Below are 27706 nucleotides of genomic sequence, written 5' to 3' on the forward strand. Positions count from 1 at the left end.
CAGCTCATAAAGTACAAGCCAAGGACCAAAGCCGAACCTCAAATCCTTCAGGCTGGGGTTGCTAAGCTCTCATTCCTTTAATCCTGTGTGCATCTGTGACCCTTGGAGCCCCTCCTGCACCTCCTTCACCTCCTTTATATATCTCACAGGAAAGGTCTGACTGGGACAGGAAAAGGGCAGGGCACAACCTTTAAAAGACTGGCGTAGTCCAAGGACAGGACATAAACTGATAAGAACCGACTGGGGCCAAGATGGCAGACTCAACTTCCACTTGACCTCGAGCCTCAGTATATGCTCAATGTAACACACCCCAGGGCCATGACGGTTCCAAGGATGACCACAAAAGGTCAAAAAGTGGGCAGTGACCCAGTTCCTGGAAATCCCCACCCCATCCCCCAAATAGCTGGAAAGTTCCTCCTACTCATTAGCCTACGTAATTACCCAGCCTAGCCTATAAAAACTGACAACCCCACACCCTTGGGCCTCTTGTGCCTCTCTTGCCTTCCAAGATGGCCTGTATTCTCTCCATGGAGTGTGCTTCCTTCCTGAATAAACCTTCTTTCTCTTTACTAGGGCTCACTCTTGAATTCTTTCCTGAGTGAAGCCAAGAACCCACACTGGGCAGCCATCCTAGGGACTTGGACGTGACCATCCTCTCGCACCTCACTCTCTTTCCTACAATATGACTGCTTGCAGCACATGACCTGGGTGTCCCGTAAGTTTCTGAAGGTATTCTTCTTTGCCTATTTTTAGTTCTCTCTAGTCCTGAGATGGCACAGAGCTTTGCATATAGAAGGTGTGCAATAAACGTTTATTGGATTGAATAGCTTAGTTGACATAGATCCTTACTTGACAAATATGTAAGTAGTTGCGCAAGAAGCTACCAGGAAAATAGAATAAGGGACAAGGATTTTGACAGCACATGAACATGACTGAAATGAAATAGGTAGACAAATTCCAACTCTCCGTAGAGGAAAAAAAAAAATACATGTGGAATGAGGCTGTATTTAAAGAGAATAAAATGTTAAGAATGAAAGTTCTAGCAAAGAAAGCATTCCAGGATTCTGGGGTTAGGTAAGTAAAAACAAGGGCAAAGTTCAAACTAACACTGCTTTTAGAGGAATGTGCAAGTAAGTACAGTAACTTATCCAAACCAACAACAAAATGTTTTAAGTATAGGTCTTTAAAATAGTGAATAATTAGAAATAAGAACAAAACCACAGTTATATGGTTTTTGGAAAGCCCCCTGGACCAGAATACCAGGGCTTGGGATACAGTTCTAGGACTAGTCCAAATTGCATGACTGTCAGCACATTACTCATCTTTTTTTTTAACTCACATCCTTAAACGTAATGTCCAATGTCTAGACGACATTCCAAGGTATTTTCTAATTTTGAAAATTTTACCATTTCCCTAATTTGTATATAAGTGATACCTTCAAGCTATTATAAATGGCTGCTCAAGTAGGTTAAAAATGATTCTTCTGGTTTTGGACACTTCAAACTAGGTAAACCTAGTTTAGATTCTACTAGGTAAACCTTGTCAACTTCTCAAGATTTCAAGTTGAACTGGCTCTAAATGGAGTCCCTTGAACTGCGAGATGAAACCAGTCAATTCTAAATGAAATCAACCCTGAATATTCATTGGAGGGACTCACACTGAAGCTGAAGCTCCAATACTTTGGCCACCTGATTCAAAGAGCCGATGACTCACTGGAAAAGACCCCGATGCTGGCAAAGACTGAAGGCAAAAGGAGAAAAGGGAGGCAGATGATGAGATGGTTAGACAGCATCATCGACTCAACAGGTATGAATCTGAGCAAATTCCGGGAGACAGTGAAGGACAGAAGGGCCTGGTATGCTGCAGTCCATGGGGTCGCAGGGAGTTGGACACAACTTGGCAACTGAACAAGAAAGGGCAAAGTGGGAATAGGATGGATGCACATGATCTACTATAGAGTCATGGTGACAAAACCCTACTACAGTAAGCCATTTCTGAAGAGAAATGAAACAAAGCGACGGACTTATGTCACACTCTGGACAACGTCCTAGCCACCTTTAGGGACCTAATGGAACAGCTAGAATGTTGGTTTTAAAAATCTGTCCTGTTATTCTTGCAATGCAAATTTTGAGTGTCTTCTGATAGGTTTCTGCAAGCTCTGTTTTGGTTCAATCCAGCTTTCACAACATAAAAATACCTGGCATAAATGAAGTTTTAAAAAAAGGACTTAATGATATTTAATGATAGTTTATAATGGTTTATTAAAACTATTCCTAGGTTTTAAAGTAGAGTATGGATTACCACTTAAACAACTATAAAGTATATCTTCTATATGGGTGTCATATTTGATTCTTACAGAAGTTGATATTAAAAATTACAGCCTGGGAGGTCACTCTAATTTTTACAAAGGAAGAAGACACAGGTTCTAAAACCTATAGAACACTAAATAAACAAAAAGAAATTCCAGGGGTAGTTTCTAAATTGCTTGGAGGAACAATATAATACAATAACTCCTTCAAAATGCTAAAATTTTATTTTCAGTGGTCTCTAACAATCATTATTTGTTCTCAAATAAAGGCATGAGATACTAAGTCACAAGAAAAACTGCTAAGAAGTCTAAAGTAACAGTGAATCTCCTATGTCAGATGCTGGATTATTAATGATATTTTAAGAAGAAAAAGGGTATTGGGATAAATTTGTGTTATAAACTAAGCTGGGTTCTTATTCACAACTGCTTTAAAGTTTCTCTGTCATTCTCCCAAAATTAAAAAAAAAAAAAAAAGCGGCGCGGGGGTGGGTGGGGTGGGGTGGGAAGAAGGGGCAGGATCTTTTCACTGCAGAGAAGAAAATTTAACTAGAGACTATCCTAATGTGGAATTCTTTCTCAGTGACAATTCAGCAACAACAATCACAGCCGGTGATGATTTACAGATCCGTGAGGAAAATCAGAAAAAGCACTGATCACATGGGCAGTCCTCTTCACTTTCTATAGACTGTTACATTCGAGAATCAAGCTGTAGCTTTGAAAACACACTATATTCCTGAATGGTCTAAAAGTAAACCTGCAGAAATAAGAATATATGCTCTTTAACTCTGAATATAATTTTAGAGGTGTTAAACAAAACACAATATATGTACTGAGCAGCCAATATCTAGTGAACAGTTTTCTTTCTGCATCCTATCATTGACACCATGGGATTTAACAATAATAAAATTACACGTACCTGTCTTCATTTTGATTCTGATTTTATACACTTAGAGGCTTATAATAATTAAAATTATAAAAATGAATTGCCTAATGGCCTGGAGGGCATGGAAATGCTAAAACATTTATGTAAATAGGACTTACTCATTAAATAGCACTGACAAAGATATATAAATTATATTTAATTCCATTACGATGACTTAGATGAAAACAGTCTAATGGATTGTGCAAGAGTCCCGAATCTAGCTCCTGTGAACTTCGGCAAGTCACTCATGAGCTGGTGGTGCCAGCTGCCTCCATCTGTAAAACGAGGACAGGGCTACTTCTCAACTCTGAGACAATGTCTCAGGCTCAGTTTTGACAAGTCTCCCCCAGAATTTAATCTTTTTAAAAAAACCCAAATTCAACCAAGAGATAAAGGTATAAGAAATGTTCATTTTTCTGAAACGTGCACATTGGATAATGTCTTCCGATGGCGTTGCAGGTGCTGAACTATACGACTGTTCATGAAAATAGTCATGCTTATTGATTCACTAGGCTTGTGTCTACATGAGAGACAGCGCTGAGGGTAAACAGGGGATAAGTCCTGGGGAAAAGAATGCAGTGAGTCATTAAGACTAGAAGTGAAACGAAATGCTATACCAAATCCCATCGAAACTTCGGGACTTAAAATGAGAAACTACTTTTTCCCATGAGAACTCGGCAATTACAAATTCTAACGAATGCTAGGAAAATGTTTTCAAGTTCTTAGCTGATGTGTTTACATGCAAGTGTCTTCAATGAAATATGCCATTTCATGAAATATGGCCACTATTAATTAATGCCAAAACCAAGAGAATTTTTACGGAATTCCATATTATGAACACATGACTACCACAGTGGTTCGTCGTGACTGGTGTTATGATTCTGAATACCATAGGAGTTAGTAATGACCCGGCGCCTTCCCATGAAATTCGAGCCAATGTTTTTGGACTAATTGGCTCATTGTTGTTCACTAAATTGGTATTTTCTCTGCTATTCTGTCTCCAATCATCGGATATTCCTCCAGAGCCTGCATTGTCTTCAGGTATGTGCTCCTACTGAGGCCCGACATTGTACCTTAGATCTTGAAATCAGGCCTAAGAAACAGTAGAACAGTTCTAAGCAACCAAAAGCTACAATTTAGTTTCTCTATGTTCTTGTTTTTAACTTACCTAAGAATCTACTTTATGGTGAATACATCCACTCCTGAATATCAAATTGTGACTTTTAACGACTTAATAAAATTATGTACTTCAATATTCAGCTAAGCTCCAAGACCATCACTGATTACCCCCTAAATCAGGGCTCAGTAGTCTGAGGAATAGAAAAACTTAAATGTAGTCTACATTTACAAGAGAAAAAGAGATTTCAGAGTTAGGGACTACTGCACCTTTACGTATACTTCACTGACTCTTCTTTGCGATCTAATATTTAAAAAGTTATAAATACCTAAAGGAGTTATTTTCTCTAAATCTAATTATCTTGAAATTAACATTCAGAAATACTTTAAGGTATTTCTACATATACTTAAAACTGGACAAGAAGACCATTTTTTAACACTGGAATCTCTTGCTGTAACAGGGCCAACGAAAACTGGTACATCAAATTCACAGCCTGACGTCGTGGCAAAAGCTGACTGCGGCCCTTGTTGAAGAAAGTGATCTCCAGCCCAGATTGGTGGTGGTTCCTTCCTACTCCCTGCTGTCAACCAGACCAGGGAACCTATCTGTTGCTGCTGAGATTGGCTCTACTGAGTCAGCCCATCGAATGATATGAACAGTTCACCTGGGAAGGAGAGACTGGAGTTCTGCCTCTGCTTCACTGTGAGGTCTTGGACCGGTCCCGGTGGTTCCGTTACCTAATCTAGAAAATTAAGGTCTCAGACTAATGATGCCTTAGGACTGAAATAGCTCTAACATTCATGGCTGACAACACTTCCAAGCTCTCCTTGGTGATCACACCACCTCTTCTTCCATACAGGACGAGATGAAGTCTAGATAATACGACAGTGTTACTTCTACTATTACTCTGATGGGAGCTTCTAGCCCTCACTTAAAGTTCTTTTAAATGGTGCCAGAATTTTCTGTAGTAATGTTAAGGACTCAGGACAATCCAAGGATGATTTTTCCCTTCACTGCCTTGTCTGTGTGCAATCACACAGGTGAGCATCACCTCAGATCTCCTATCTTCATCCTGGTTGACCACTGTCAGAACTCGAGTCTGAGAGAGAAATACTCAGGTCCTCAAGCAAAATGGAATCCTTTTCAGAAAAGTCCTAAGTACACAAATACGGACCCAATACCTGTTGGGGTTAAAACACGGTAACGAACCGTTCTCTCCTCCCCACCCCCCAGTTTTAATGATGAGCCCAAATGAGTAAGTTTTAATAAACAAAATTTCACATGCAACTGTCTCATTCACCCTTCCCTCCATGCTGGCAATCAGATTTTCACCAGACAAATCTACCCCAAAGCACAGAATGTGCTTACAAAGGTTAGTCAGGACTCTATTTGCATCACAGCAGCTTAATCATTTCAATCTTTAAAAAAACAAAACAGAACAGTTTTTGGAAGCCTCTAATTTATTTTCGAGTTTCTTTTCTCATCTTGGACTGCCCTTCTCCTCAGAAACTGGTTCTCATTTCCCAAAAGCTCTTGCTTGTGTTCTAAAAGCCGCCATCACTCTTCGGAGAAGACGGCTTGACAAAAGTCAGTCAGCAAGATGGATCTCTTTGGAAATGGAAGCCGTCTGGAGTCCACCGATTTTAATGGCTCCGGTTTGAACCGAAGAAGAGTTTATTGCCACTCTGGTCCCCTTCCCTGTGGGCAGTAAATTACCAACGATTAAAGAGCCAGTTTCCCCTCACCCTCTCTGCCCCCACCACCCTGCTCTGCTCCCGGCAAAAACAAAAACGAAAAAAGAAAAAAACACTGCCCGGGAGGACAAAACCTGCCACCAAGGCAGCAGCGCTGCGGTAATTTCCCCAGGCATTATGATTGATGACGATCAGCAGAGCGTGGGATAATGGCTCCCCTTAATTTACCGGTCCCTTTGAAGGGTTAAAATATGGCAGATGTTGATAGCTGACACTCCTTGCTAACAGGAAAGACGCATCGCTGGGGGCCCCCTTCTAGGCTTTCCCTTCCCCGCAGCTGTCTGTGTAGAGCAAATTGTATCCACTTGTTTAACCTCGGGGAACGTCTGGAGGGGACCCAGTGCCACAAGGGTACCTTTTTTTTTTTAACGGTCATTTCCTCTCTGGTGTAACTTGCATGACAGTATGTGACAAGCAGAAATTAATGGGGACACTGCTGTGCCAATTTCTCCTGAATTGCTGACACTGGCTACAGGCTGCCTGTTTGCCACCCAGCCAAGACCTCACATGAAACATGGCGAGGGGCCCACAGCTCTATTCACCAACAAGCCAGCTGGTCAGTGATGAGAGGAGCCGAAACAATGTGGAGCGCACAAACCAGGAAGAAAACGCTTTACAAACCGCTTCCAACCAAGGAGGTGAGGTTTGCTGTGAGTTCATATGCCGGTTTATTTCCCTGAGTGGCAAACTGCAGAACCCCAGTCTCCACAGTACTTTGGGTAGAAGAAGGATTCCTCTCCCAAAGCCTTCTCAGGTACAAGCTCGGGGAAGAACATCCTTCAGGCACAAGGAAGCCATGTGAGATCTGTCTCCAAGGATGCTTTTCCAATAGGCCCACAAGCCAGAAGGGTATCTCTTGCCTCTAGCGAACTACCATGGGGCTGCCCAGTTTAAAAATTCTATGCATGGGGTATTCTTTCCCCTCTTTCTCACATATACAAGTACATGCACAAAAGAATCTCCAGTTCAAGCCCGTTAATCCTCTGCAACGTTTTGCAAGGTTGGGGAATCTGCCCCCATCTTGGCAAGATTCACTTTCTCCTCTTTCTGTAATCAGGATTCAAGCTCAGTCGGTGGGCACTTAAATGGTGTCTCTGTTATAGACTTGGCCATGCTGATTTCGGCCCAGAAGAACAAATCAAGGCACATACTTTTTTTTTTTTTTTTTAAAGGGAGGGAAGGGCAAGCAGAAACATCACCTAACTGACATTGTGTATGACTCAAAAGTTGAAGGTGAGAGATGGAACGCTGGAATGGGAAAACTGTACTGGTAAGTGTTTTTTAATAAACTGGGAGGCCTTCAGGGCATGTGCCTCAGAAAGGCACAACAAAGGGCGCCTCAATTTTGGGTTTGGGCACAGCATGGAGTGAGACTGGGGTGCTCTGAAGGAGCAGATACTCATAAAAACAGCAATCTGAGGACTGTCCTGGTGGTCCAGGTGCTAAGACTCCACACTCCCAATGCAGGAGTCCTGGGTTCTATCCCTGTTCGGGGGAAGCACATCCCAGAACATTCCACAAATAAAGCTGCAATGAAGATCGAAGATCCCGCGTGCAGCAACTAAGACCTGGGACGGACAAATTATAAATATTTAAAAGCAAACAAACTAGAATCTGTTCAATTCACTTTCTCTTTCATCCCCAGTTTTACAGTGTCCTAACCAAACTGAAGATGTAGGCAGTTTCTGAGAACATAGGGGATACTTGCAGCAAACACGAAATTCAGCAAGTGAACAATGCAGAGGTTTTGATCTAAGTTGAACAGGCCTCCTGTTTTGGGGGAAGGAAGAATGGGAGGAGAAGCGGAAATAACCTGCAGTGTTACCAGGTTGGCCCAGGGGGAGAAAGACACTGTTTTCACTTCTGAGAGGACTTTTCAAAGCCAGCATTAGATTGGCAGCCTCAGGAACATCATTCTTTAGCCATCTCGCTTTCTACAAATAAATGGAATGAACAAAGGTCTCCAAGTCACTCAGGCAGGAAGTACAAGACTGGAGACAAAGAATGAAACAGCCTGCAAGCCCACCTCTAGTACATAAAGGCTACGGGAATAACTCCCGGGGATGGGCTGTTGTTTCCATAAGTATAATTTAGGAAAGGTTTACAATGTTTCCAACTCAGAACTGGAATGCAGGCCTGGAAAAAATACAGAGGAAGAAGTCATGGAAGTGGAAACCCTAATCTCTTAAACAAACACATTTCCAAAATATACTATATAAGGCTACCTGAGTCTGTTTTTCGTGTTCACTTCCCATGCTTTCTAACAACAAAGTAGTACCTTAATGAAAATTCAAACAGTGCTGAGAACCTACGGCCTAAATAACGGGTCCCCTTTTGCCAAGATCAATGTGGAAACCTCAATAAACAGGAATCCCAAACAAATTCAGACATTCCCTCTCATGTGACAACTGCCTGCTGAGTCTGAATCTCTCAGGGCTTCCTGAAAACAAATGCACATGAAATCTTGGGCTTGCAATGTGATGCCCACAGCTCTCTGCAGCCTTACGTGAAGGTGGGCAGGAGGTGTGCTTGGGGGCAGGGGGTGCCTCTCACAGTGTTTCTTATTAGTTAAAATATTATTTGCGTTTACAAATTTAGCCCTAGTTTTCATTTCTGAGCTCCTAAGTTTTTCCAGCCTATAAATAGCCAATTTAATAATGCCAGATGGAGTAAAAGAATGCTACATATGGAATCTGATTGCACAGATATATTTTGAAATGCATATTTCTAGGTTAAACAGGGGTGATACCTGTACTTATTAAAACAGACTCTCTCAGCTCAAAGGCCACAGTGTAATGGTCAAAAAAGCTGCATGGTGTGTCAAAGGCTATCGAACTGCATACATGTTCCATCTGTGAGTTAGGGAACTGTGAGTCGGATTTTAAGAGGCAGAGGGATGTAACACACTTCCAGGCTTCATGACCTTTCCTGATGCTTCGTTAGGCGTCTTATCAGAAGGAGAAGAATAGAGATCTCTGTTATGGCTTTCCTGTGGCAAGTAAAAGACAAGGCGATGATTTTCCAGTCCATTGCCCCTGGCAACATGCTCATCAATCATCAGGGTCTAGGACTTTGTTATTCTGCTGCAGGAAAGAAAGCTCAGTGGTTTCTCTCCAAGTGAAATGGGACTCCCTCCTACCCAATATTTAAGGTTATCATCAACAATTGCTGTGTCTTTGCCTTCAGAGAAGGTGCTTTAGGGGCTCACAGGGCTCAGCTGAAACACAGCAATTTTACCTACTGTACCAAGGATTCAGGTATGGGGTCCAAGCTATTCTGAGCGTGTCAGGGGATGCTGTTTTCTAAACCCCACAAGGGGTTCATCTTTCTATAAACATCTTATCCTCAACAGTTTTCATTTCTATCATCTAGCCCGGTCTGTTTTCTTCCTCACATGCTCAAAAGGCCACAATGTGCAAAGACAATAAAAAATAGTAATAATAAACATATATTCAAAGTCCCTTTGTTTGGCATCACTGTACCCCTTTAATTTTGAAAAAATGTAGGGCTGTCTTGGAGTGGATGGTGGAGTTATTCACGTTATTTTAAGGCAAGTGCATGTTACCAAGACCGCTGTTGGCATTTTGAGTCCCAAATAATTTACTTCGAGAAAAACTGGAAAGACATCTGACACTTGTTCATTAAACTAATTCTGCATTCACAGCATCTTATCTATTTGTGAGCAATCTCCTGGTACATGTCGATTCACGGTTTAAAAAGAAATGTTCCTTTTTTAGCAGGCACAATAACGCATAGTCCTAAAAATTCTTTGCTAAACTATATACTGGGCTTCCACTGTAAGTGTTATGAGCTCATTTTAACAAGAGGACTGAAAGTTGATTTCATGTAAAAAACACCGAAAAACATTTAATGACCTAGAGATCATTAAAGAAACCCACACTAGTACCTGCTTCTGTAGTAAAAACAGGCTCGTAACTTTACTTTATTCTAAGGGCAGATATTAATTCTAAAAGTTTACGACTCACCAGCAATTGCTTCCATTTACAACTGAATGAAACTCCTCCATTGCCTATTTATACTATTTAACAATAAAATGCCGAAAAGATTAAAGGGGATAGTAACAATAGTGTCACATCATTTTTCCCCCAGTCTTTTAACCTCTATGCCTTTATCCATATCACCATCATCAATAATCACGTACTACATGTTTTCAATATACACACACCGACTATTTTACAAATCTGCTCCATTGTGTGGCCTAACAACAAATGACATGATATTATGTTGCTAATTCTTACGCTGGGCTCAGAAAAAGATTCAGACAAAAGAACTTCAAAGTGGGGAATAACAGAGGGCATTCCCCACTAAAGCACAAGTTATAACGCCCTTTTGTCCGATGATAAAAATACTAGGTTGAAATATATGAAACTGCCATTTTTACTGGGCAAAAGCAGTCAACCACTGACAACTTCATATGGCTTAATGTACATGCTCATTTTAGACCAAAAAAAAACACCCCATAATACCTTAACAAAGACACTTTAGCATTTTGCCTTCTAGTTTTCTATACGTATATTTGAAATACATTTCAAAGCTGGTATATTATATACACAGATAATAAAGATGAATATCATCTTTCTTTAGGCAATTCTTAAAAAAATAAGCGTCTCTGAAACATTATTCTGTTAAATGCATTTTCATAATTCATTTAATCATCTCCTATTATGGTACCTTCTGATTTAAATGTACATTTCACTGATTATTTGTGCAGTAGAATATACTTCTACCAGCCATTCTGGGTCTATGTATCATTTCTTTGTGATCTGTCTGTTAATGGTCTTTATTTATATCTAAATTAGATAATTTTCTTTTTCTTATTGGTTTCTAAGGGGTTTTTGTATGTTAAGGATATGAAACCTCTGCTGTACTTTTGGCAAATATTTTATTTGCCTTTTAGTTCTATTCGTAATATTTTAAGTTTAAAATTTTAGGGTCTAATCTATGAATTGTTTCCTTTGTGATCATTTCCACTGTTTTATGCTTAGAATACTCTCTGATAGTTGATATATTATTCTAGTCATTAAAAAATTAATACTGTCACCCCCCATATACACATACCTTTTAAAACTATAAAGTGTTTATAGAGTTTATGCAAAACCACAAAAGAGAATGCTTGCTCAGTGTCCAAAGCTGAAAGGCTGTCTTCAGCCTCCTAACCAGCACTAAATGTTACTAAATCAGGACTGTTTCTAGCAAAATTTACAAGCAAACTCAGCTGTCTCTTTTCTAAGGAAAATTTCCTGCCACACAAAGGGTTACCTCTGAACAGTATCTCCATTATTTCACCCATGACTCCATTCCTAATTTTCTGTTTTCTGGCAGCTGCTCTCTAACTTACAAATAATGCATGTCTTTGTTTAGAGTTCCTTAAAAAAACTGTATATTCTAAATGTGGAAGAAAGCTCAATTTATTTTACTTTGAAACCTGAGAAATCAATAACATGAACCATATGTTAATTATGGAACCTGGTGATAAATAAAGTAAGAAGTCCTATGAAACTGTGGTGGTGAAAGTGATGGAGTTGAGACAGAAAAGGAAAGAAGTCCTTTCTCTTGGTGTGTGATGCTTTCATAAATCTCCCTGCTTGGTAGAACACCAAAATGCAACTCTTTTCTTAATTCATTCTAATGTAATTTATATTTCACTTTCTTCCCAACTCCTGTTTTTTATCAGGATGTTACAGCAATGACGAGATACATATCAATGGCGGTTAATACAGTGGCAACATTTAGAACAGATGATGCCAAAGACAAAGTTTAACCAATATTTATGTCCTTGATTTTCATTTATTTGGATTCATGGAGTTTTGCACTGAAGACATGAATCAAGCTATCTTTATCTGGTTGAAACACTCAAGGACTTCAGGCCTACAAGATAAATTGCCACGACTAGAGTAAGAATCATAATGAGGAAAACAAAAGTCAGTTATGTAATGTTTTAGGTATTTACATGTGGTATCACATACTTCTAAAAAAGACCTAACTTTAGGGTATTTACTGAGGGTACATATATTTCTCTTTTTCCCCTGGAGCCCATTAAATCAATTTGGCTCTTGTTACCACAAACCTACATCTTCCCTCTTCTTGTACCCTCACCCTCCTGATTTGGAATCTATTTTTAAAGAGGGAAGGGACAGAGGGAAGCAGAGCCCTCACCTGCAGCTTTTACACCACTTCTGTCTCAGTAACACTTCAGGTCTTCAGCTATGGGTGATGGTGAGTTCCAGATTTAAATGATAAAATGTGATAGTGAGACTAAAATATTCATTAAGTGTTCAGTAATTGTTCCAACCATCAACAGAACTACACATTCACAGAACAACTTCAATTAAGGATATGTTTCCAGATCAATCAGTATCTGATCACTCAGGGTAGCCCTAAACTTAAAAAAAATTTTTTTTTACATCTGGAATTCATCATTTTTACTCTTTTGGCCTCACCACGTGGCATGTGGGGTCTTACTTTCCCAACCAGGGATCAAACCCACGCCCCCTGTATTGGCAGCATGGAGCCTTAACCACTGGACCACCTGTGAAGTCCCTAGACTTAAACCTTTTAACGCTGCAGTTTCTAAACTTAATTCAGATTGAAACCTCCTATGCCCTCTGGTCCCCAATCCTCTGCTATGTTCTATTTTAGCTTTCCAATCTAAAAGTGCTGTGACTATACTAGAGTAGAATGATAAATATTTCTTTGGTTTTGTCCAAGAAAGGAAAAATGAACAAGTATGGTCAGGGACAGCAGAGAGCAATAGTAAATATAAAAACCAACAAAGCTACTAGCTTATATTTGCTAAAGGCTTAGAACCACAAGTGGAAGAAACTCTGAGCACTCATATCTTCTAATACATGAGCCTCAAGGTAAGCACCTGAACACTCTGGCCACATTAGCGTCAGCACTAGAAATCTCCACCTATGATCCCGTTAGGTTTCACGTAGTCTTGGTTCCTCATCAATAGAACAGGGTTAGGAATTCTGATCAGTTACATGTGCAGATCTGGTAATGGTTTACTAATTTAGGACCCCAGAGAACTGTGAGAACATTAAGCAAAAGGAAACAAAAAACATCTTTCAAACGTCAAATTATGATGTGTCATAAACTTTTTTAAAGAGTAGCTTTCATGAACTTTTTTTTCTAAAGAGTAGCTTTCTGGGTGGCTTAAGAATTTCTCGTTAGAATTCTCCTGTTTCTAAGCATCTTCTCGCTAATTCATATTAATGAGTTAGCACATTCCAATAGACCATCTTTAAGGAATAAAATATCAGCGGTAAGTATATACGGCCGAAGAATTGACGCTTGTGAACTGTGGTGGTGGAGAAGACTCTTGAGAGTCCCTTGGACTGCAAGGAGATCCAACCAGTGCATTCTGAAGGAGATCAGCCCTGGGATTTCTTTGGAAGGAATGATGCTCAAGCTGCAACTCCAGTACTTTGGCCACCTCATGTGAAGAGCTGACTCATTGGAAAAGACTCTGATGCTGGGAGGGGTTGGGGGCAAGAGGAGAAGGGGACAACAGAGGATGAGATGGCTGGATGGCATCACTGACTCTATGGACGTGAGTCTGGGTGAACTCCGGGAGTTGGTGATGGACAGGGAGGCCTGGCGTACTGTGATTCATGGGGTTGCAAAGAGTCGGACACGACTGAGCAACTGAACTGAACTGAACTGAACTGAACGGACGACTTTAGTTAAAATGCCACACCTGATTCACCTGGGCTTAGCGTCCTCTGAAAGGCTGGGGCCACCTACGCACAAGCAAGCAGATATTCCAAAGGTCTGAGTCATCTCAAGACATTTTCCATTCCCAAGTAGGGTCATATGTCAACCTGTAAGAGACTATTTCTTAAACAGTAATGTCTTTAGGCATCATCAGTGGGTACTTATTGGAAACTCCCTTCTCAGACTATGTTTAGGGCAAGGCTGTAGATTTAAATGAGCACCCCAGGTGGTGATTATACAGGTGATTCACTGGCCACGCCTGGAGAAAGAGCATTACATTTAACTTCATTAACCCCTTACTAGATGGTGATACCACCATCTAGGGGCTTCCCTGGTAGCTCAGTTGGTAAAGAATCCTCCTGCAATGCAGGAGATCTGGGTTCAATCCCTGGGTTGGGGAGATCTGCTGGTGAAGGGACAGGCTACCCACTCCAGTATTCTTGGGCTTCCCTTGTGGCTCACAGGCCACACCTGGAGAAAAAGCATTACATTTAACTTCATTAATCCCTTAGCAGATGGTGACACCACCATCTAGGGGCTTCCCTCAGCTGGTGAAGAATCTGCCTGCAATGCAGGAGACCTGGGTTCGATCCCTGGGTTGGGAAGATCCCCTGGAGAAGGGAAAGGCTACCCACTCCAGTATTCTGGCCTGGAGAATTCCATGGATGGTATAGTCCATGGGGTGGCAAAGAGTTGGACATGACTGAGTGACTCACTTTCAGATGGTGACACATTTCTGCAAACTTTGTTAGTTTAGTCTATTTTTCAGGCATCCAAATCAGGCTTCCACTACACAGTAGTAGCTAGAGTTTTTGAAGATTAGATTTATACTTGGTCATTTCTAATATCCACAGAATTCTCTTTTACTTCCTAAGATATCAATAGTCACAGATGGCACTTCCCTGGTAGTCCATTAGTTAAGAATCTGCCTTGCAGTGCAGGGGATGTGGGTTCAAACCCTGTTTGGGGAACTAAGATCCCACATTCCGAGGAGCAACTAAGCCTGCATGCTGCAACTAGGGAACCCGGCTGCCACAACTGGAGAGTCCATAAAGATCTCAGGTGCTGCAGCCAAGAGCGGACATAGCCTAATAAAGAACTAAAAACAAAGAAAGAGTCGCAGTGTCCAGATGCATGCAGCAAAGCCCTGATTTAGATATATGAATCCAGAATCAGGTCAAACTCTCCTCATCTGATTTTTCCACTGGAATCGATCTTTGTGGACAAATTTGCTCTTTGAGAGTAATGAGAAGAAAGAGGAAGTACAGAACGAGAGTATTTGCAAACAATATTTTATTTCCTGGAGATAGTTGGTTCTCATGACTACCATTATGGGGTTTGCATTATGGGCTTCATCGCACAAGTGTTTGTGAAAGCCCTTGTTCCTCTCAACAAATATGTAATAGAACCAATGATTTTAACTGCAGTGAAACGATCGATTCAGCCTTTCCACCTTCCTTAGGAATGAGGGAAAAGTTACAATCCTAGATAACTGGTGGATATTTAAACGATCGATTCAGCCTTTCCACCTTCCTTAGGAATGAGGGAAAAGTTACAATCCTAGATAACTGGTGGATATTTTCTCTAGCTGCCTTTCACTAATGTAAAATTTAGTGACTATAAATTATTAGCAACTGCTCTTATAGAATGTGCTTTCTTAACTTCCAAACTCCACAATCACATGGGTATTTCTGGATAAGAAAGATAAAAATCCAAATGATTAGGAGAGTATTTCCAATTAGATTTTTTAAAAGTAACTTCACTCTTTGAAGCTGCCACTGCTTATGGTGGGAATGACAAAGAACTTTGCACACAACAGTTAACATGTGGAAACTTACCTTTACATTTTTAAAAATGTGTCAGTACCAAATTATCTGTTAGCTACACCCCTGAGAAATGAGAATGGGCTCTGAGATTCACAGCATCAATCACTTTACTGGACTCAGTTTCCCATCCATAGTACAAAACACACTTAGCAAACATTGAAAGAGAACGACTTCTGGAATTTAGTTAAGTCAGTATTAATACTAAAGGAGAAAATGCACTATAGTTCTAGTGGACATCAGTTACTGGTTTTAGACTGTACCTAAGCCAAGCCAACCAAGCAAATCCTTAGTTGGTATGGGTGATTCCACAATCTCTGCCCAGCATGAAGAAAGAACCAAGTAGATATGTTACAATATGGCATATTCTCTGCTTACTTTTCTATTATATGTATATGCATATATATGTTTGTATGTTTTATTGTTTAGTTGCTAAGTCGTGTCCAACTCTTTTGTGATCCATGGACTATATAGCCTGCCAGGCTCCTCGGTCCATGGGATTCTCCAGGCAAGTGGGTTGCCATGCCCTCCTCCAGGGGATCATCCCTGCCAGGGATCAAACTCATGTCTTCTACAGCTCCTGCACTGGCAGATCAGTTCTCTACCACTAGGGCCACCTGGGAAGCCAGGCATATGCATACATACAATTTATTCTATTATATATGCACATGGATAGATAATAATATGCATATAATAGGAAAGTAAATATATATAAATATATACAAATCTATCCCTGAAAAAGTACAACTTTCTCACTTATACAATGGGAAAGCAGGCGCTGATGTAATCAACCCTCTGAAAGTGAAAGTGAAGTCGTGTCCGACTCTCTGGGACCCCGTGGACTGTAGTCTACCAGGCTCCTCTGTCCATGGGATTTTCCAGGCAATAGTCCTGGAGTGGGTTGCCATTTCCTTCTCCAGGGGATCTTCCCAACCCAGAGCTCAAACCCGGGTCTCCCGCACTGTAGACAGATGCTTTACCATCTGAGCCACCAGGGAAGCCAATCAACCCTCTAATTAACGTTGAAATACAGGCATCGGTATATTGTTACTAACCAGTTTACTGAAGGTCTTCTGTACATTCCAGACAGTACTAGAGACAGCACAATAAACTAGGTTCAGACTTCAAAGCTCTTATCTTCCAGTTGGGAAAGATGAACAACAAACATAAAAAAATTAATGAGATCATTTTGGCCAAGGGTAGTGAAGAAGATAAAATGCGGCACCATGTGTAACGTGGTCAACTGTGAGTAGAGGTGGAGTGGTAGGGGAGGTGATCACAGAAGAAGTCATTAGGCTGTGACCTGAGCTGGTATTACGAAGACGAGAAATAGGCACCCTTCCCGTGGGGCTGGGGAGGGAGAGGCATGTAGCATTCCAAACAGAATGAACAATACGTACCCACGCTGAGCTGGAGGCATGCTGGAAGAACAGAGGGAAGGCAGGTGTGGTTGAAGGACAGTGAGCCACAGAAGCAGAACGGGGTCTGGGGGGCGGGGAGGAGAGGAAAAGGGCACTAGGCAGGGCATGACTTTTGACTTTCTTCTACAGGTCACAGGAAACCACTGGAGAAAAGTGGTTTTTATCAGAGGAGTAATACCTCTTAATTTTCTTTTCTCCATTTTTGTTTATTTATTTTTTGCTGGGCTGGGCCTTCAGTGCTGCACACGGGCTTTCTCTAGCTGCAAGGAGCAGGGGCTACTGTCCAGTTGCAGGGTGCATGCTTCTCACTGCAGTGGTTTCTCTCACTTAAGAGCACAGGCTGCAGGGCAAGCGGTCTTCGGCAGCGGTGGTGCACGGGCTTAGCTGCCCCGCAGTATGTGGAATCCTCCTGGAACAGAGATCAAACCCATGCTCCCTGTATTGGCAGGTGGATTCCCAACCACTGGACCACCAGGGAAGTCTGAGTGATTAATTTATGCTTCAATAAGGTGCCTCTGGTTGTCACAGGAAGGGGGTGCTACATAGGGACAGGAGTGACAACAGCATATTGAATTAGAAAGCTGGTCTGATGGGTCAGACTAGGGGTTTAGCAGTAAAGATGCTGAGAAGCAAGCAGTCAGACTGGGGTTATCTTTTGGGGATAAAATCAAAAGTACTTGCTGAGGGATTAGATGAAGATTGTGAAGGAAAGAAAGAAACCTAGAGGGATCCTTAGGTTTGGGGATCAAACAACTGGGCAGATGGGGAAGGCCTGAGTTGGGGAGAGGATTCTTGGGTAATGTTTTGGTCCCAAGATATCAGACAGCTGGTTGATTATAATGCATTCAGAGCAAGAGGGAAAGGTCAGGCTAAAGAATAATGATACCTGAAGGTTCAGGACTGAATGATATCACCTGGCCAGAAAGCGTAGACAGGGATGAGAAGACAGCTGAGGATGAAGAAGCCTCCACTGTTCCAACATTTAGAGGAAGACAGCCAGGAAAGAAACTGTAACCAGGCAGCTCAGGCGCACTCTAAACTTGGGTGAGGAATATCCCTCTACTATGTGGAGCATCTCTCCACCATCTGTTACCATAGCGACACACACTGGGTATACACTGCCCGCGACTTCTTCATGGGCTCTATAAACAGACTCAATGCCCAAGGTGAGGAAGTGCTTTCTAAAGAGATTCCAGCTAACCTATTATTAGCTTGATCAAAGTGTCACTTGTTTATTTTAGTGAGTCAGTATTTATTTTAATGAGTCAGTCTTACAGTACCTTTAGAAAGACACCAGTTTTTTGTTTTCTTTTTTAACCCATATTTCCTGTTAGGGAAAAAAACAAACCCACCCACTAAATAACTCCATTATAATTTACTATACTGTTATATGTTTATATAATCATATTATCTAAATATTATATATAGTATATAGATTATATATATAAAACAGCATCATCTGTTATACTTTGAGATAATCATGTATTCACATAATTCTGTCCTCTTTCTGATATTTTCAACTACTACAAGGGCCTGGGAAATTGCTTAAGGATTTGTTTCTGGGAGAGTCCTCAAAATCTAGACTATCTGAAATGCTCTCCCTGAAGAGCTACTGAAAGTTACTACAGATGTAGCTCACTCACCCTAGGTTACCCCCTAAATCTGAGGTGAACTCAGGGCTGACTCGCTTCCTTCCGATCATCTCTCCTGTTAGAGTTGACGGTGGCCAACGGCTGGAGCCACTTTGATTTAGCCCTCAAGCAACTCCCAGGCTGGCTGCCTAACTTTCACTTAGCATTATGGCTGACGTTCCTGTTTTTAAAATCCCCCCAAATTCTGTGCGTGTATATGCGTAGGGGGGTAAGGTGGGCACCTACCCAGCTAAGGGTGTGGGCCAGGGTGTGGTTTGTTCAGAGAAGGCATTTTTTTTTTGAGTCAGAAGTCTACATTCCAAGCTGACTTCCCACAAAGAAAAACTATGACATACATAGGTTACATTCCTGATGAAAGTTCAGACACCTGGTTTTTAAAAGCAGAATGCCTCTAAGTATGATCATTAATGTACGGGTGACGCGCTTTTTAAAAGGCATACTAAGGGTCCAGAATGGGCAGAAGGGGCTTCCCAGATGGTGCTAGTGGTAAAGAACCCGCCTGCCAATGCAATGAAGAACGTGCACAAGTTGTTTGGATAAAGCATTACAATCAGCAATCCTCTAAAATGTTACCTTAATGTGGAAGGGCAGGGAAATGTAAAGGAAAGGCTCTTAGGACTCAGGCTGGAGACAGCCTAAGGCCCAGAACCGAGGAGGAAGCTCTGGGGCAGAGCTCCGGAGACCTTGGGAAAGCCAAGTGTGTCTGTGTGCACTGGCGAGGAGGGAAAAGAGTGGGGCATGGGGACAGTGCGGGGCAGGGGAGGCAGAGGGTAGAGAGAACACAGGATCCTGAGTGCCAAGAAGCAAATCAGCTGTCTGGGCTACCGTGCTGGCAAGTCACAAAGCCCTGAGAAATCCAACTGTACCACAGGCGTGAACTGCTTTAAGGCAGACTGCTGTAGGTTGAGGCCCATCTTAGAGTAAAAACCAACACTGGCCAGTGAGGTCCTTTGCACCAGAACTAGTGTTACTGTAACATTCCACTGTTTAATCTTATTAAACAGTCCTCTCAGGCATCCTTCATGGACGCACTTTCTTCAAAAAATTATTTCATGTGACTCTGAAAAGCAGTTTGCTTTAAACACCAGGAGAGATGTGTGTGCACATGCCTGTGTGTGTTTGAAAAACCCACAGTCTATTCAGCAAAGTCCAGCCTTGATATCAGATTGAAACAAATGTCCTTCCAGGACCCTCATCGTCATTGTGGAGTATTTGTTCACCGAGTTTCTCGTCTTGTTTTTGGGATCACTTTATTATGCAACATCTGCTCTGAATTTCAAATGTGATAAACAGGGTATGAGTGTCGGTGGCAGATGGCTAATGACCGCCAGCGACAGGGCATTCAAGTCTGCCTTGTTTTCTGGGAAGCGATATTTTCATGTTAATTTGCTCTGTGTCCTGCAAAGATGAGACAAATCACCTGCTCATAATTCAGGCAAAGTGGAGACCACCAGGAGCTGAGAGGGGCCATGGCTTGATTCCTTTGGGGGTGAGAGGAGAGGCGGCTCTGGGGGGCTTTCCTCATCAGAGTAACGGGACCGGGCAGTCACTTCGCATTATGTCAGATGGAGAAAGATGAATCAGTCCCGGCCACCCCATCCTGACACCAGGGCCACTGTTTACTGCAAGCAGATATTATTCATGAAAACAGATCTTTCCCAGAGGCAGAAAACAGGTGCTATTAAGAGTGTGTGTCAGTCTCTGAAGCCTGGGTTTTGTAACATAAACTTAATAGGACATTTTATCTCCTATTGAAAATGTTACAACCAACAGAAATCTCCAAGAAACATTCAATCGAAGATAAAACGAAATCTAATTCGCAGAGAAAATGACCCGCACAGACTCATAAACCTTGAGGTCTTTCGGCCTTCTCGAGCCCGGTAGAATTTGTCTGTTACAGAGATACATGCACAAAATATAATTTTTATTCCAAGACTGAGTCATCCAAAGAGGCCATGTGGTCTTGAGCTGAAAGAACCGTGCTCTGTTTTGGAGAGTCAGCTGGTGTTCTGTGTGATCTCTCAGTGCCTTTGAATTGCTGCTTGTGAAAGACACGTTACATGTACAGAATGTCCAAAGAATGACACAGGGACTTCAGAGAGCTTAAAAGATAGTTGAGAAGCCGGGTCAGACACCAGGAGAGAGAATGTACCAGAGAGGCAAGTCTGAGGACCAACTGACAGTTTAATAAAAGAGGGTATTACATTTTGCAGGCATGTAAAGTGTGAGATTTTTACACAGGAGTTTCTTCATATATATATATATATAAAAATATAAATAAATATATTTATATATTTATATATATATATATAGGCTTTCCTGGTAGCTCAGCTGGTAAAGAATCCACCTGTAATGAAGGAGACCTCAGTTTGATTCCTGGGTTGGGAGAATCCCCCAGAGAAGGGATAGGCTACCCACTCCAGTATTCATGGGGTTCCCCGGTGGCTCAGGTGGTTAAGAATCTGCCTGCAAGGCGGGAGACCTGGGTCCGACCCCTGGGTTGGAAAGATACCTTGGAGAAGGGCACGGCAACCCATTCCAGTATGCTTGCCTGGAGAACCCCATGGACTGAGGAGCCTGGCAGGCTACAGTCCACGGGGTCATTAAGAGTTGGACATGACTGAAGCAACTTAGCATGTATGTATCCTGCCATACAGTTCTTTTTCTGGGTAGCAGTTACATATGACAAAGGAGCAAAGTGAGGGAATTTGTTTACAGTTCTTTCTGATTCTTTCTCACAGAGTGGCAGATAAAGGCACCAAAGAAAAAACCCAACAATCTGGAAGCTGCTGTTTTTCCTTTCCTTATAAAGCACCGCCCCCCTGCAACAAGTGAAAGATGCCACATAAACACATATACTCAAAACATATTATGAACCCCCAAAGAAAAGAATAAGACAATCATAAGGTGTCAGTTATTGCCTCATAAGTTTAAGCAAGGAAGTCTCAGAAGATGATATTGAATCTCAAATGATCAAATTAAACAGATGCACTGAATTCCTCCACAGTTAAGGAGATCAGAAAACATTCTGAACTACAAAGAGGAAAACAAGATACAGCAATGATTAGCCTACGAGGCAAAGTCTGAGTATTTGTTTACGTCACAGCGTAGCAGTCAAGAGGGTTCTTTATGCAAATATCACCATCAGCATGAATGACCGTGTCTTAGGACATCAAGAAAAGAGATTAAAGAATGCGACGAAAATTTCAAGATCAAGAGTGAATACAATAAGATGTGATTATTCATTTTTAGGAGAAGAGCATTTTAAAATGTTGGAAAGAACCACCTATAATTTTATTGTATTCTCATCATTCTCTCAATGACAATGTTCAGTCCAGAACACATGATAATGACAAAGGAAAAGTGAAAGTGTTAGTCTCTGTCGTGTCCGAATCTTTTTGATCTGATGGACAGCCCACTAGGCTCCTCTGTCCGTGGAATTCTCCAGGCAAGAACATTGGAGTAGGTTGCCATTTCCTTCTCCAGGGGATCTTCCCGACCCAGGGATTGAACCTGCGTCTCTTGGACTGCAGGAAGATCCTTTACCGTCTAAGCCACCAGGAAAGCCCTATGATAATGTCCGGATTTCCTCTAATGAGTTCACCAACTATCAACCATCACAAATACTTAGGGCTTCAGGGGTAGTCTTTTGCCTTTTACAAACAAATGGTATTTAAATGCATTTTAAAATTGCTATGTGATGTATGTATACTGAGAAGATAAGCCCAGCTTTTAGATTTAACAATGTGTTCTTTTTTTTTTTTTTTTTAAACAGACAGACTGACAACGGACCTGAACAGAAAGATTTTACCTCTGCAACAGTTAGTCAGAGACCATGCAACATCCTAGGTTTACCAAATACAGCTCACCTAATGCAATATATGTCCTGAATGTGCACTCAGGAGACGCGAAATTGAGGAGGGCCAACAGGTAAACAGTGTCAAAGACGACACAGAGGGGGACGGGTGCTGGAGGACGATTCTCGCAGCTCACGTCGTGGTAATAAGGGGTCTCTCTCCTTGGTTTTCTGTCCTATGCCTATTTCACGTTAAAATATTTAACCTATTTACCTATTCTGAAACATGGCATGTTCTGATATATGCAAGACAATAATATTTATGATTTTGAAGCACATTTTAGAAAGTTTTTTGCTACCATAATGCAAGAATCAGCTACAAACTGCGTTTATTTATAAATAAGTGGGTTTTTCAAAACTTGAAAACACCAACTGAGCTACTTATATAACCATAGCGAAGTATCCTACAGGCTTCTGTGTGCTCTTATATTCTAAAGCCCCTGAGCAAAGATTCATGACTCATTCAGTTTTCTGTCCTCAAAGTGCCTAGCATAGAACTTGCCCCGTAAAATTTTAATTAATGTTTGTACAAGTATACTCAGAAAAACTCTTACTATGAGAAAGCATTCTGTATGAACAGTTCAATCCATGTTCCCAATAGGTCCCTCATAATAATAATGATATAGTTACTAAGACTTCTCACAAGTGAGTTATACAACAACAAAATATTTCTGTTCTCTGGCTGCAGGTTCGAAAAATTCAACTAGCCAGAACTGTCTACTTAGCAGCTATTTATCCTGCATACTAATGCTTAAAAAGACAACAGCTTACAAACAAAAGATACAAGTATTCATTAAAAATAAATTTATATCAATCATATATTGAACTTAAAACGATCTGTTTCCAAAAAAACCACTATCCACTTGATGGTATTACAGCACTTATAAATGGTAACTCAGGTTTTTGATAATGACCTTAAAGAATCTCAAACACTCAAATTCTAAAAAAAAAAGAAACCCAAACCCTTATATTCTTATATTTAATAAGAAAGAAAAGTAGATCTGCACAGTTCAACAACAGTTTTTAAAATTAAGGATGAATGGGCATTTATCTGGAGAAAATTCTAATTTGAAAAGATACCTGTAGCCCAGTGTCCATCACAGCACTATTTACAATAGCCAAGACAGGGAAACAACCTGTCACACAGTGGAATATTACTCAGTCGTAACAAAGAATAAATACCGCCGTTTGCAGCGACAAGGATGGGATCCAGAGATTATCACAGTAAATGAAGTCAGGTAGAGAAAGACAAGTATCATATGATACCACTTGTGGGTGGAATCTAAAAAAAAAGATACTAGTGGGCTTATTTACAAAACGGTTACCAAAGGGAAATGGGGTACGTAGGGATAAATTAGGAGCCTGGAGTTAGCAGATACAAACTACTATATATAAAATAAACAACAAGGTCCTACAGTTTAGCACAGGGATATTATAGGATATTCAATATTCTATAATAAAGCTTAGTGGAAAAAGTATGAAAACGAATAATATACATATATATATATATACACGTGTGTAACTGAATCACTTTACTGTAAACCAGAAACGAACACAACACTGTAAGTCAACTTTAATTAAAAAAAATTAAGGATGAAAACGAAAAGTGTCTTGTGACTATCTTTTAAGTTATCGAAAGATGTTCAATTAGCCATTAACATACAAATTAGCTGCCTGAAATACTGCCTGACTATAGTTTGGTTTTATTATGAAAACATCAACACACAATTAACCACAAACCTTGAATAACCCCAGTCCTTGCCCCCGCCTCCATCTCTGTGAGAATGGCGTTGACCCTGACTGAAGACATTTAACAGCCGCCAGGAGAATCTTCTGTTCAACAGAATGGAGCGACACGCCCTTTCTGTGGATAGGTGAAGAACTCAGAAATACTTCCAACAAGCTGCCTTATGAAAAGCTTCTGCTGATAAGCACCAATCCTCTGCTCCCGAAGCCTGGCTCGGTCACTCCCCTACTCCACTTCTCTCTTTCCTCCTCACCTTGGTGACTGCCTTTCTGCCTGTGCCTCATTTAATCCAGCTTACCTCTCTACCCCCACCCTTCAGGGGAAGTGGAATTTTCCCCACTCCACATTATTTTCTACTCTTGCCTGACCAAGCCTTAGTTTAAGCACATCATTTTAGTTTATTAGCTGTTCTAACTACTGATACTGCTGCAAATGGGAAGCCCCAGTAGCTCAGCTCGGAGAAGGCAATGGCACCCTACTCCAGTACTTTTGCCTGGAAAATCCCATGGACCGAGGAGCCTGGGAGGCTGCAGTCCATGGGGTTGCTAGAGTCGGACACGACTGAGCAACTTCACTTTCACTCTTCACTTTCATGCATTGGAGAAGGAAATGGCAACCCACTCCAGTATTCTTGCCTGAAGAATCCCAGGGACAGCAGAGCCTGGTGGGCTGCTGTCTATGGGGTCGCACAGAGTCGGACACGACTGAAGCGACTTAGCAGTAGCTCAGCTGGTAGGTAAAGAATCTGCCTGCCATGCAGGAGACCCCGGTTTGATTCCTGGGTCAGGAAGATCCTCTGGAGAACGGATAGGCTACCCACTCCAGTGCTCTTAGACTCCCCTGGTGGCTAAGATGGTAAAGAATCTGCCTGCAATGCGGGAGACCTGGGTTCAATCCCTGGGTTGGGAAGATCCCCTGAAAAAGAGAACAGCAACCCACTCCAGTATTTTTGCCTGGAAAACCCCATGGGCAGAGGAGCCTGGTGGGCTAAAGTCCACGGGGTCGCAAAGAGTCAAACATGACTGAGCGATTTTCACTTTCACTTTTGCAAATGATTCCACTTGGCAGCCTCTAACATCCTAGGAGAATTTAACATGAAGTTCAAAAGACCTATGTAGCTGGAAATGCAGGGTGTAAACAAATGATTACCTTGTCTCGCTGTTTAAAAAATTGACCTCTCCCGGTGTTCTTTGGAAGGACTGATGCTAAAGCTGAAATTCCAATACTTTGGCCACCTCATGTGAAGAACTGACTCATTGGAAAAGACTCTGATGCTGGGAGGGATTGGGGGCAGGAGGAGAAGGGGACAACAGAGGATCAGATGGCTGGATGGTATCACCAACTCGATGGACATGAGTTTGGGTGAACTCCAGGAATTGGTGATGGACAGGGAGGCCTGGCGTGCTGCAATTCATGGGGCTGCAAAGAGTCGGACACGACTGAGTGACTGAACTGAACTGAAATGAAATTTTTGAACACAGAAATAGATCAGAAGAAGCCAATCCTTGTGTTGACAGTCTATGTTTAAGCTACTGGAAGTCATTTAAAAAAACAATAATTTTCAATTAATTATATCTGAAGCATGGTTGACAACGTGTCTTACTGTACCTATGTGTATAAATTTCTGAGTATGGACTGTCAGGACACAAAGACGAATAAGTAAGATATGGACACAAATAATCACAAATGAACAAAATATGATAAAGAGGAAGAGAGGTGTAGAACAAGTGCTAAAAGACAAATGAGATCACATCCAGCTGTAAAAGTTAGCCAAATGGTATCTGGGGTCAGCCCTGAAAAATGTGAGCAGATAGCTATTAGTGGGGGGAGCAAAGAAATGGCAGTGAGAGGAAGGCCTCGGAGGGAGGAAGCTGTGAGCCACACTAAGAGGATGCGGATTAGTCCAATTTGGCCAGAAAGCAGAGTACAGAATGGGGCTATGTTCTGCCCTGCATGCTGAACATAGTATTTTGGACACACTCATAAAGGAGAGAACTAAAGTCACAAGACTGGAAAAGAATTCTGAAGGAAAGAGGATGCAGAGATAGAAGAGAAAATGACCAAGAACATGGAAGGAGGACTGCGCGTGTGTTAGCTGCTCAGTCACATCCGAGTCTTTGCAAGCCCATGGACTGTAGCCCACCAGGCTCCTCTGTCCATGGAGTTCTCCAGGCAAGAATACTGGAATGGGTTGCCATTTCTTCCTCCAAGGGATCTTCCCAACCCAGACCCACATCTCTTGTGTCTTCTGCAATGGCAGGCAGATTCTTATGAAAGGCAGATGGGAGAAAATAAATTCTATGTATTAGTCTAAAACCAAATAAATAAATCATTCAATATGTCAAGTTCTAAATGTACCCAAACTGGGAACCTACTTACTCTGTTCAGAATATAAACTATTTTTAGGTATTCACTCTTATCTAAAATGATGCTGATTTTGCCATACATCAACATGAATCTGCCGTGGGTGTACACATGTTCCCCATCCTGCTGATGTATGGCAAAACAATACAATATTGTAAAGTAAGTAGCCTCCAACTAAAATAAATTTATATTAAAATAAAATAAAATGATACTGAATTCTAGAAGTCATTTCTACACAATGAATGATAAGGTAAAGAGTCTGTTTCACCTAATTCACAAAACCAAACAGATCTCCATGAACACCTGCACATATGTGCAGAGATCTAAAAGATCAACTGGGGAGTTCAATTAAGCAGAACAAAGTAAACCAATAAAGCTTTATAAGCAGCTCTTTCCTTTAGACTTAAAGGCAGAAAAGATTTGGAGTCAATATACTGCATCTAGCTTGCTGACCTCCAAGGAGTCTTAAGTCATCTTTCAATCCCAAGAGTTTGGGATGGTACCTGACACTTCTGGGCTTCCTATAAATGTTTTATGAGCGAGGAAAAAACGCCGAGTTCACAAACCATCAGAAAATGGCTGAGCTATTAACATACTTACTAAACTATACTTCGTAGACGCAGGGCCAGATAACGTACGAGCAGGTATTTCCTAATAATTTTAATATATATTAGAACCAAAGGGTTTTTTCCACTGAGTTCTAAAATTAGTGAACTAGAATATACCCCATTCTTTAAACATCCACTTAGTCATACTAGATATATTTAACTATATATTGAGTTCCAAAGGCTCTACTTCTGGCAATTTTCGTAAGGAAAGAATGCCACTGTTTAAATAACAGTGCGACTGTTTGACCAGGCAGAGAGAGGACTCTTAGTACCTTTATGGTTTCAGTGGGCACTCCAGGTTCTGGCACTTTATCCAAATAAGTGGTCAAGTCTTGATCAACGTGTTCAAACACTAACGTTAGTTTGGTTTCTCTGTCTGTTCGTGACACTGTAC

The 27706-nt window shown here is 41.3% G+C and overlaps 1 protein-coding gene across 5 annotated transcripts in view; it reads right to left on the reverse strand.

Annotated features, from left to right (window-relative positions):
• Positions 1-27706, reverse strand: part of CDK6 (cyclin dependent kinase 6) — a 261465-nt gene that overhangs the window by 166508 nt on the left and 67251 nt on the right. For all 5 annotated transcript variants that reach the window (XM_061413439.1, XM_061413440.1, XM_061413441.1 and 2 more), the window contains exon 3: positions 27585-27706. This exon is cut by the window's right edge and continues 14 nt beyond it. In XM_061413439.1, the coding sequence (XP_061269423.1) occupies positions 27585-27706 (122 nt within the window). The remainder of the gene's footprint in view (positions 1-27584) is intronic.

The sequence above is a fragment of the Bos javanicus genome, chromosome 4 (assembly GCF_032452875.1).
Source record: "Bos javanicus breed banteng chromosome 4, ARS-OSU_banteng_1.0, whole genome shotgun sequence".
NCBI classification, from domain to species: Eukaryota; Metazoa; Chordata; class Mammalia; order Artiodactyla; family Bovidae; genus Bos; species Bos javanicus.